General features: G+C 43.2%; 1 protein-coding gene across 5 annotated transcripts in view; it reads right to left on the bottom strand.

Annotated features, from left to right (window-relative positions):
- Positions 1 to 9,801, bottom strand: part of PAX7 (paired box 7) — a 150,671-nt gene extending 140,870 nt beyond the window's left edge. The window contains exons 1-4 of one of the 5 annotated variants that reach the window (XM_075329333.1): positions 9,309 to 9,801; positions 4,051 to 4,286; positions 2,950 to 3,076; positions 924 to 1,058 (exon numbers count right to left, since the gene is read on the bottom strand). In XM_075329333.1, the coding sequence (XP_075185448.1) occupies positions 924 to 1,058; positions 2,950 to 3,076; positions 4,051 to 4,286; positions 9,309 to 9,393 (583 nt within the window). In that variant the 5' untranslated portion in view covers positions 9,394 to 9,801. Of the gene's footprint in view, positions 1 to 923; positions 1,059 to 2,949; positions 3,080 to 4,050; positions 4,287 to 9,308 lie in introns of all 5 variants that reach the window. The other 4 variants (XM_075329335.1, XM_075329336.1, XM_075329332.1 and 1 more) reach the window with 4 other exon arrangements.
- Positions 9,802 to 12,639: the final 2,838 nt, after the last annotated feature.

Below are 12,639 nucleotides of genomic sequence, written 5' to 3'. Positions count from 1 at the left end.
CCCATGCTCTGAGCTGTGGCTGCAGGAGTACCCCCCTACCCCATCATTAGGGGTCCCATGCTCTGAGCTGTGGCTGCAGGAGTACCCCCCTACCCCATCTTTAGGGGTCCCATGCTCTGAGCTGTGGCTGCAGGAGTACCCCCCTACCCCATCTTTAGGGGTCCCATGCTCTGAGCTGTGGCTGCAGGAGTACCCCCCTACCCCATCTTTAGGGGTCCCATGCTCTGAGCTGTGGCTGCAGGAGTACCCCCCTACCCCATCTTTAGGGGTCCCATGCTCTGAGCTTTGGCCTCAGGAGTAGCCGCTATCATTAGGGGCCCCATGCGCTCTGAGCTTTGGCCTCAGCAGTACCCACCTGGCCCCAACTTCAGGGGTCCCATGCTCTGATCTGTGGCTGCAGGAGTACCCCCCTACCCCATCTTTAGGGGTCCCATGCGCTCTGAGCTTTGGCCTCAGCAGTACCCACCTGGCCCCATCTTCAGGGGTCCCATGCTCTGCGCTGAGGGATCCAGAGAGATCAGGATGGTCTGGAGGGAGTGGAGTCTGCCGGACATTCCTGACATTGAAGCATCCATTCTCAGCCCCATGGGGGACATTCATGACACTTCCTACATCACAGCCCCATTATTCATCCAGATCACTCCCCCATATTTAAGCCTTTAGCCCACTTCTCCTCAGCTGGTGGTGACTAAACCCTCCGTGCTGGCACATTGCAGCTTCCCTATGTCATGCAGTGCCACAGGCAATAAACCACAGTCTTCTGCCACAGTCCAGCTCCACGTGACGTCACGATGCATTGCACAGTTACACATTGTAAGGGCCTTAGTATAAGGGCAGAGCTTGCATTTCCCTGGATAGCTTTCTATATGTGCACCCTGCACATTGTAACACCCCTGCCCACCCTGGCATTGCACTGCACCTACCTTTGTCTCCCAGGATGCCATCTATGCTGTGCTTGGTCTTTTTCTCCCCATCTTCATCTTTCTTATCACAGTCATCATCTTCCTCTTTTTTCCCGAACTTTATTCTCAGGACCCGGCTAATCGAACTCACTAAACCTCAGAAATGGAAAGAGACGGGAGGGGATATAAATTTGGGTTACAGAAAAATAGTGGCCCTTACTAGTGAATATGGCTAAACTTGTATCACTATACATGATAGTGTGCATCACTTACATCATTATATACAGACTATATTACAGTCATCAAACGTATATACATCGTGCACACATCCATTATATACACTGAGCACATTATATAATACAATCATGTCCAAACTCACGGCATATTCATGATATACACCTTCATCCTATAACATTGGGGCACACTCAACGAATGGTGCACAATAATTACAATGTAAAAGACTTTTCTTCTTCCATAAAATTTGCATTTAAAAAAACAAACAAAACAATTAACCTTTATATCAAGTGAAGAGTTGTTTTATTTTTGTTTTGTTTTTTTTTTTTTTTAAATACAATATACAGGGGAACGCTGATTTCCAAAAATGAAGGAAACGCACCTATCTAGTATGTGATCTGTGGTGTGCACATATTAGAACACAGGGGAGCAGATTTATTACACTTGCACTTTTATACATATAGGACCATTCATCATCTTTCACACTCCTATAATGTACAAACTATGCAGTGTCCACATTAAAAGCACACTCATCCTATAAGATACATTTGTAAGATAGCACTGGAAATTCTATAATATATATGGAACACATTTATCCTATTTGTGTCCATACATAATATACACAAATACAATGTCTGCAGTGAATACACTCATGGTATACCACAATATACAGTAATAAGTATAGCTTTAAATAGCCCTTTCACCCTAAACACTCACAATTGTTAGCACCATCCTACATTAGGCTACATCCAGAGCACCACTAATCCGAACATGATATTGTGAAAACGCATAATCCAATGATGTCAAGGAAACCAGGCTGTTCTATTTTTGAGCATGCAAAATACTATGTTAATATATTGTAAAGCAAATATTTATCAAATACACACACACACATATATATATATATATATATATATATATATATATATATACTTAAGCAAGTGATACAATTCACTCCCTATTTACTATAATATTCAGTGTGCACACCTGCACAGAGGGTCACATTCATCCCATAATATACATTAAGCACACACACATATAAGGGATAACATTCATCCTGTATTTCCCATAATATACACTGCAAACACATGTACAATGGAGAACATTTACCCTGTATATCCCATAATTTAAATTGTGCACACACATATATACAAGGGAGGACATTCTGTATATCCATTCATATACATTGTGCACACACACATATACAAAGGGGAACATTCATCCTGTATATCCCATAATATTCATTGTACACACACATATACAAGGGAGAACATTCATCCTGTATATCCCATAATAATTGTACACACACATATACAAGGGAAAACATTCATCCTGTATATTCCATAATATACATAGTGCACACATATATAGATGACACTCACCCTGTATATCCCATAATAATCATTGTCACATACATATACAAAGGGGAACATTCATCCTGTACATCCCATAATATACATTGTGCACACACATATAAAGAGGAGGACACTCATCCTGTATATCCCATAATAATCATTGTGCACATACATATACAAAGGGGAACATTAATCCTGTATATCCCATAATATACACTGTGCACACACATATACAAGAGAGGACACTCATTATCTATGTCCTTGCTCACACTTCCACTCATGATCTCACACTTGGTCTTGTGTTGCGCTAGTAGTGGCCTCTGGTGCACTGTCGCCTATGGTTTACTGTGGCCCCTCGTGTATTGTGGCCCCTGGTGCACTGTCGCCTATGGTTTACTGTGGCCCCTGGTGCACTGTCGCCGCTGTGGTGTGTGGTGCACTGTGGCCCCTGCGCTCACCTGAGGGGACAGAGCTCCGGTCGCAGTGCCCGTCCTTCAGGAGTCGGTCCCGGATCTCCCAGCTGAACATCCCAGGGTTCTCCCTCTTGTATTCCTCGATCTTCTTCTCCACATCGGGAGTGGCCACCTGCTTTAATGGTGAACACATAGGACGCAGCAGGTCAGTATGGAAGGGGCAGAGGGTGCAGGTGGCACTGTGTCAGTATGGAGGGGGCTGGTGATAGTGTGTCAGTATTGAGGGGGCAGAGGGTGCAGGTGACACTGGTATCAGTATGGAGGGGGGCAGAGGGTGCAGGTGACACTGGTATCAGTATGGAGGGGGGCAGAGGGTGCAGGTGACACTGGTATCAGTATGGAGGGGGGCAGAGGGAGCAGGTGTCACTGTGTCAGTATAGAGGGGACAGAATGTACAGTTGACACTTTGTCAGTATGAGGGGGCAAGTGACACTGACAGTATGGAGGGTGCAGATGACACTGTGTCAGTATAAAGGGGGCAGGTAATACTGTCAGTATGGGGGGCGGCAGAGGTTGCAGGTGACACTGTCAGTATAGAGGGGGAAGGTGATACTGTCAGTATGGAGAGGGAAGGTGATACTGTCAGTATGGAGAGGGCAGAGGGTGCAGGTGACACTGGTGTCAGTATGGAAGGTGCAGGTAACACTCATTTTAGCATGAAGGGGGCAGAGGGTGGAGGTGACATTGTGTCAATATGGAGGTTGCAGAGGGTGTAGGTAATACTTACAGTATAGAGGGGGCATGTGACAATGTGTCAGTATAGAAGGGGCAGGTGACATTGTGTCAGTATGAGGGGGCAGGTGATACTTTCAGTATGGAAGGGGCAGAGGGTGCAGTTGACATTGTGTCAATATGGAAGTTGCAGAGGTTGTATAGAGGGGCTGGTGACAATGTGTCAGTATAGAGGGGGCAGGTGACAATGTGTCAGTATAGAGGGGGCAGGTGACACTCATGTTAGTATGGAGGGGGCAGAGGGTGCAGGGGACACGTAGGAGGTGACCCCCCAATGCTATACATTTCCCTGTATGTATGACTCTGGATCCTGTCCCTGTTGTTGATGCCTTTGCTCCCCTCTGGGACACTCACCCTGGGCTTACTGCCCCCGATGGCCCCGGGCCTGATGGAGCCAGTCTCTTGGTATCTGCACAGGATTTTGGACACGCAGCCATGAGAGACCCGGAGCTGCCTGGAGATGACACATGGTCGGATTCCGTGGTGGGCCATCTCTACAATTTTGTGTCTGATGTGGTTGGGCAAGGGTCTTCCATTGATGAAGACTCCCCCGAGTTGGTTTACTCGACCTTGGCCCAGAGGAGTGGACACTGGGGGAGAGAAGAAAACACAAAGTTATCACATTCTCATACACTATCACTGCACAATCAGCACACACCTAGCAATACCGCAGAATGTGCACGACCCTGCAGCCACTATACAATGATTGCTACCTGCTAAGATGCTTCCAAACACATCGCACCCTGTAACTGCTCTCAGCTCTGCTAAATCATTTCATTGTCCTCACACGTCCACTAAACTGCTCAAACCTGGAATATTAATGTGCATTAATTCTATCATTATTATGCGTACTAATTACATTGATTATTAATTGCACTGGTTATAGGATTAGTAATGTGTGCTGATCATATAGCCCATACTTCTGGTGTTGTATAATGTAATGCTCCTTTACATTTCCATACATTGGATGCGCTGATACCACCTTGGAACATGACAGAAGTTATCCCCGCACTGATTACTCCTCTGTGTCCTCGTATATTGTGGAGCACGTCCTGCGCGTTATTACTGGAGAAGTCGTAACTAATATTACATATAACGGCACTGCCTGAAATATTCGTTTGTATGTCAGTGAAATACTTTCCCAACAAGTACAAATATACACAAGCATAATACACCCTCCTTATACATAATGCCAGGATATTCAAATACTAAAGATTACACCCGGGTACATAGTATCCACTGATGGAATATTCCTACTCATTATAGGTATTCCACACTCGTAATATTCATGGACAGATTTACGTCAATTCTGCCCTCCTACATTGTGTGCATGTTACATTTATTTACACTGAAATAAAGACATAAAGTAAGTATTATGCATATCATGTGTGTATATAAAGTGTGTGTATATGTATATAATGTATGTATATAATGTGTGTATATGTATAAAATGTGTATGCATATGTGTGTATATGTTTATAATGTGTATGCATATAATGTGTGTATATAAAGTGTGTATATGTATATAATGTGTGTATAAAATGTGTGTATATAAAGTGTGCATATAAAGTGTGTATATGTATATAATGTGTGTATATAAAGTGTGTATATGTATATAATGTATGTATATAATGTGTGTATATGTATATAATGTGTATGCATATAATGTGTTGTGTATATAAAGTGTGTATATGTATATAATGTGTGTATATGTATATAATGTGTATATGTATATAATGTGTGTACATATAGTGTGTATATAAAGTGTGTATATGTATATAATGTGTGTATATAAAGTGTGTATATAAAGTGTGTATATGTATATAATGTGTGTATATAAAGTGTGTGTATATGTATATAATGTATGTATATAATGTGTGTATATAATGTGTGTATATGTATATAATGTGTATGCATATAATGTGTTGTGTATATAAAGTGTGTATATGTATATAATGTGTGTATATGTATATATAATGTGTGTACATATAGTGTGTATATGTATATAATGTGTGTGCATATAAACTGTGTGCGTATATGTGTGTGTGTGTCTGTGTATATATATATATGTGTGTATATGTGTGTATGTATATATATATATATATATATATATATAAAAAATGTGAGTGTATATAATTTGTGTGTATAATGTGTGTGCATATGACCTGTATGAATATGATGTGTGTATATGTATATATTGTGTGCATATAATCTGTATGTATATAATGTTTGTGTGTGTGTGTGTAGATATATTATTATTTATTATTATAGCGCCATCAATTCCATTCCATATATATATATATATATAATTACATTATAACATACAGATTATATGCACACACACATATATATATATTTATATATATATTTAATATGTGTGCATATAATCTGTATGTGTTATAATGTGTGCATATAGTCTGTATGTATATGTGTTTGTATATATATGTATCTATATAATGTGTGTATGTATATAATGTGTAGGTGTGCAGTATAAATACATATATGACATGCTAGGTGTCTGTGCTAGGTGTGCGCCTCTAAGCTGTGTAGTGTAAATGGTTATATTTATAATGTGTTGTTTTGCTATTTTATTTCTGACATCTCAGCACCATATGTTTGTATTTATGTATCTTTGCAGTGTGTACATGGCCGTATAAGCGTGTTCCCGCTATTATCAGAATTAATGATACATAATATAAGTTAATAATGAGAAGGTGCAGATTTGCGGGAAGGCGATGTATCGGGGGAAGGCGATGTATCGGGGGAAGGCGATGTATCGGGGGTAGGCGATGTATCGGGGGTAGGCGATGTATCGGGGGTAGGCGATGTATCGGGGGAAGGCGATGTATCGGGGGAAGGCGATGTATCGGGGGTAGGCGATGTATCGGGGGAAGGCGATGTATCGGGGGAAGGCGATGTATCGGGGGAAGGCGATGTATCGGGGTATCTCGTCTCTATAGGAGGGGGCTCCTATATGAAATAAACTGATCGAAATAACTCCGCCGTATCCGCGCGATTTTCCGGTGCTGCTATTAAGGGCTGCTGGGCCCTGGTAATCCGGCAGAGAGCGACAATTTGTTTAATATCGCATCATTCAGATGGAGCAGATTAGGGCGATTTTCCGGCACTGGAGCTGCATAATTTAGCGCGCCGGGGAGGACGCAGATATTTGGAGATTTAATGACAATCATGCGCCGCTAATTCCCCGGTCACTTGGCTCCTACACTCCGGAGCGGTGATTGCAGCTGAGGGGCCACTCCGAGGGCCCATCTCACAGTGAAGTGGCCCCCAGAAGCCGCGCTCATTATTCGCAGTCATGTTGAGCAAACATCGCTGTAATCCGTTGATCTGTCTCTTTGCGGCTGTTTTCCTTTCTCTCGGCTCTCCAGTAAATCCCCGCGGATTGTGTGTTTTGCAGTTTTCGTGGCTTTTCACAGTTTTATTGCGGCCACTTGATCACGGAATAGATGGAGATGGATTTGGAGAAGTGGGAACGCCGAGGGCGCACAACACATCACACACTCATAGCTCCTCTGCACAGCTGCCCAGGCCCATAATGAAGACGCAAACTGGACACTGGACACAGCCCCGAGCTGCGACACATCCGCGAGCTGCGACACAGCCCCGACCTGCGACACATCCCCGACCTGCGACACATCCCCGACCTGCGACACATCCCCGAGCTGCGACACAGCCCCGACCTGCGACACATCCCCGACCTGCGACACAGCCCCGACCTGCGACACATCCCCGACCTGCGACACATCCCCGAGCTGCGACACATCCCCGACCTGCGACACATCCCCGAGCTGCGACACAGCCCCGACCTGCGACACATCCCCGACCTGCGACACATCCCCGAGCTGCCACACATCCCCGACCTGCCACACATCCCCGAGCTGCCACACATCCCCGACCTGCCACACATCCCCGAGCTGCGACACATCCCCGAGCTGCGACACATCCCCGACCTGCCACACATCCCCGAGCTGCCACACATCCCCGACCTGCCACACATCCCCGACCTGCCACACATCCCCGACCTGCGACACATCCCCGACCTGCCACACAGCCCCGACCTGCGACACAGCCCCGACCTGCGACACATCCCCGACCTGCGACACATCCCCGAGCTGCGACACATCCCCGACCTGCCACACAGCCCCGACCTGCGACACATCCCCGACCTGCCACACATCCCCGACCTGCGACACATCCCCGACCTGCCACACATCCCCGACCTGCCACACATCCCCGACCTGCCACACATCCCCGACCTGCCACACAGCCCCGAGCTGCCACACATCCCCGACCTGCCACACATCCCCGACCTGCGACACAGCCCCGACCTGCCACACATCCCCGACCTACGACAGCCACAAAGTGACACAAACAGAAAACGACAACTTCTACTGGACATAACAACTGCAAGGAGGAGAAATTACATATCCCCACAGTGCTCAATATATATATAAAAAAATGTGCATGTATATATCATATATACATATACTGTGTATAGTGCAACTGATTTATGTGTGTATATACAGATATATAAAAATCTGAATATATATAAAATATTATATATATGTATATATATATATATATATATATATATATATATATATAAAAAGATAAATATGCATAGCTATAGATAAATACAAACTACTATATATATATATACTTAGCTAGAGGGATGGATAGATAATAAATAGAGGGATAGATAGATAATAAATAGAGGGATAGATAGATAATAAATAGAGGGATAGATAGAGGGATAGAGAAATACACACTACTATATATATATATATATATATATATATATATATATATACACACACACACACACACACACACACACACAATATATATACATATATTATATACTATATATATATAGGGATAGATAGATAATAAATAGATAGAGGGATAGATACATAATAACTAGAGGGATAGATAGATAGATAGATAGATATGTAGATAGATATATGATTGATAGATAAATGCACACACTAAAATATATATATCTATATATATATATATATACACATACACACACAATATATATATATACATATATATATTATATGTGTATATATATATATATATATATATGTATATATATATATATATATATATAGATAGATAGATAGATAGATAGAGGGATAGATAGAGGGATAGATAGATAGAGGGATAGATAGAGGGATAGATAGAGGGATAGATAGAGGGATAGATAGAGGGATAGATAATAAATATATAGAGGGATAGATGTATGTATATATATATATATATATATATATATATATATATATATATATATATATATATATATATAGATAGATAGATAGAGGGATAGATAATAAATATATAGAGGGATAGATGTATATATATATATATATATATATGATTGATAGATAAATGCACACACTAAAATATATATATATATATATATATATATATACGCACACACACACACACACACATATATATACATAGATATTCCCAGTGCTACAAGAAAAGCATCTTCATGATGAAATAAAGCTGTTTGCGGCTTTGCAGTGTTTGCCGCACTGTGTGCACATGCCCTTCCTGGGGGGGACAGCAGAGGCACTCACCTTCCAGGGGGAATCCTGTCCGGGGGTAGTTCTGACCTGGGGCCGGCCGCATCATTCTTGGGACAGTGCCGGGCAGAGCAGCCATTCGCAGTTGCTCGGCTGGAGTCGGTCCTTGCTCTCAGAGGAGCCCAGCTGAATGCCCAGTGACAGGAGAAGTCTATGGAGCCGCCGCAGGGATGCGCCTGGCTGGCTGCAACCCCCAGTTCTTTGGAGTAAAAGTTACAGAGGTGGTCCCCAGAAAGTTGGGAACAAGGCTCCCAGAGGCAGACAAGGAGCCTGGCACTGCAGCAGGAGATACAGGGGTCTTGGTTTGTTTGGGGGGCACAGAATGTCAGCTGAGAGCTTTGCAAGTTGTTAAAGTGTCCAGAAGTTTGTCGCACTGAGGAGGAGGAGAGCTGCGATCACTGATAGGCTCGTCCCTGCTTCTTTTATTCATGAAGAGGGCTGGGGCAGTGGACGGGGCTACTGGACCAATGGCAGGCACAAGCCACAATGCACAGGCTGGGAGGATTCTCACCACTTATACCCGACCTCGTTCTCGCTCAGATATCATAGGGAAAAAAAAGCATTTTTTCATTTACAGTTTCTTAAAATGTGCCCAGTATAGCTGGGGAGGGGGTGATGGAGGGGGCCAGTGATAATGAATGTCTGTGCTGTGAGAGGCACTGATGCTGCTCTCCTGGCTCCCAGGTGCCCAGGTACAGTGACTCGCATGGGATAAATAGAAACAAACAGTATTGTATAGTTTGTGTGTGTATGTATATATTATATATACTATTTTTTATTGTGCACCAGACACCTGTAACCCCAGTCTTTTCTGTGAAGATGTCTGCTGCCCCTGGCACTACCTGTCCATGCCATCCTGTGTACAGCTCCAGGTGCAGGCACTGGGCAGGCTCAGGACAATGGTGCGCCCGGGCAGACAGGGGGTGCACGGTTTGGGGGGCGAGCAGCGCTGAAATCCTTCTCAGCAGGGGATGACGCCAAACTCACAATCAATGTTTTCATATGTAAAATGGGGGGTTCTTAATATTCAGAGGAAACTTTTCATTCTGTCCTGGGTTTATCCCACATTGTCCCCCGGCTCCCCAGATCACTGACGATTCTAGTAAATGTGTGAACTAGATACAAAGAGCAGAAGAGAGAAAGAAGTGTGGGATCTGCCATGGAAGAGAGGACAATTTACATAAGAGCAGTTCACATACATAGAGCTGTGCACAACTATATGCAGCGTGTATACACTTTACATGATACATTGTAACAGTGCACCTGAGAATCCATTCTGTGGGGTTTTTCACAAGGGGCAGTGACCAGGGCTCATCTACACCCATTCCATAGGTTTATACAGGGGCGATCAGCTCAATCCTCCAGGAACCCAAAATCTGCCCTCAATGCTGCATCCAACAAGTGTGATCTGTGCAGCCTTCATCATCAATAGCCCCCCAGCCGGCGGTGCCCTGTGCAGCCCTCTAATGAACCCTCTAATTTCCCCCTGTAATTTGGGGCTTGTGTTGTGGCTGCACAGACTTGTCAGCTCCCCGGGATCTCTTTGCAGCCACGACAGGCGTGCACTGATGTCCTGGTGGAGAGCAATTTCACAAATCATCTTTCCAACAATTAAACAGTGTGGAGGGGTGAAATGGCAATTTCACATGTAGATGTGGGGGTTACCTGCCTGGGAGGACGGGCACCAGTCCAGAGCTGGCGTCTGCCCCTTCTCACCCAGCACCTGATTATGGTGGAGGGGAAGTGGCAGCAGCTTACCCTCCTATGGAAATTAATATTATTTATCACAATGCATGCTAAAATAAGTGCAAAATAGCGGCTGACTCCACCCGGGCCGTAAGGGGTGAAAACATTAACCCTTGCGTTACCCTGTATTTATACAAACGTTTTGCATGAAAACAGATTAAAATGGTTATAATTGTATTACCAAGTATAATATTGGATTAAAGAGTTGTATTAAATATTAATCAGGGAAATTACTGTTTTAGGTCATGAACAAATATTGTGTGAAAAATAGCTGCAGAATGACCTGCAATGTATGGAGGATGATGATGGGAGAGAACTGGGAATATGATTGTATTCGAAGATTTCTAGTGTTTTTAGTCATTTTAGTATATGTTGTTGTTTTTTTTATTATTATTGTTTCTTGTTTTTTTAGTTACATTAGCTTCATTTTTATTTATATTATTATTTCTGTTTGTTTATTTACATATTCTACATTTTTATTTATTATATTATTATTTGTTTCTTGTTTGTTATTTACATAATCTACATTTTTATTTTTTATTTATTATTATTATTTCTGTTTCTTGTTTGTTTACATCATCTACATTTTTATTTATTATATTATTTTTGTTTCTTCTGTTATTTACATCTTCTACATTATTATTATTATTATTATTATTATTATTATTATTATTATTATTATTATTATTATTATTTTTCCTCCACACAATGCTTGACACAAAGAAGACGGAGAATAAAAAACAAAAAAAAAAAAAACAAACAAAAGCTGAAGCTTCCGTGGATATTTGTCACAATAAATACCTTTCACTGAGTGTCAGTGTCACATTGTAGCCAGTTATTACAGCTGGCAGATCGCTGCTGTCACTTCATATATAGCTGGTGATCAGCCATACAGCCGGCAGATCGCTGCTGTCACTTCATATATAGCTGGTGATCAGCCATACAGCCGGCAGATCGCTGCTGTCACTTCATATATAGCTGGTGATCAGCCATACAGCCGGCAGATCGCTGCTGTCACTTCATATATAGCTGGTGATCGGCCATACAGCCGGCAGATCGCTGCTGTCACTTCACATATAGCTGGTGATCGGCCATACAGCCGGCAGATCGCTGCTGTCACTTCATATATAGCTGGTGATCAGCCATACAGCCGGCAGATCGCTGCTGTCACTTCATATATAGCTGGTGATCGGCCATACAGCCGGCAGATCGCTGCTGTCACTTCATATATAGCTGGTGATCAGCCATACAGCCGGCAGATCGCTGCTGTCACTTCATATATAGCTGGTGATCGGCCATACAGCCGGCAGATTGCTGCTGTCACTTCATATATAGCTGGTGATCAGCCATACAGCCGGCAGATCGCTGCTGTCACTTCATATATAGCTGGTGATCGGCCATACAGCCGGCAGATCGCTGCTGTCACTTCATATATAGCTGGTGATCAGCCATACAGCCGGCAGATCGCTGCTGTCACTTCATATATAGCTGGTGATCGGCCATACAGCCGGCAGATCGCTGCTGTCACTTCATATATAGCTGGTGATCAGCCATACAGCCGGCAGATCGCTCCTGTCAC

Source organism: Anomaloglossus baeobatrachus, chromosome 11 (assembly GCF_048569485.1).
Source record: "Anomaloglossus baeobatrachus isolate aAnoBae1 chromosome 11, aAnoBae1.hap1, whole genome shotgun sequence".
NCBI lineage: Eukaryota > Metazoa > Chordata > Amphibia > Anura > Aromobatidae > Anomaloglossus > Anomaloglossus baeobatrachus.
The sequence above is the reverse complement of the archived record's forward strand: the minus strand, read 5'-3'. Positions and strand labels throughout refer to the sequence as shown.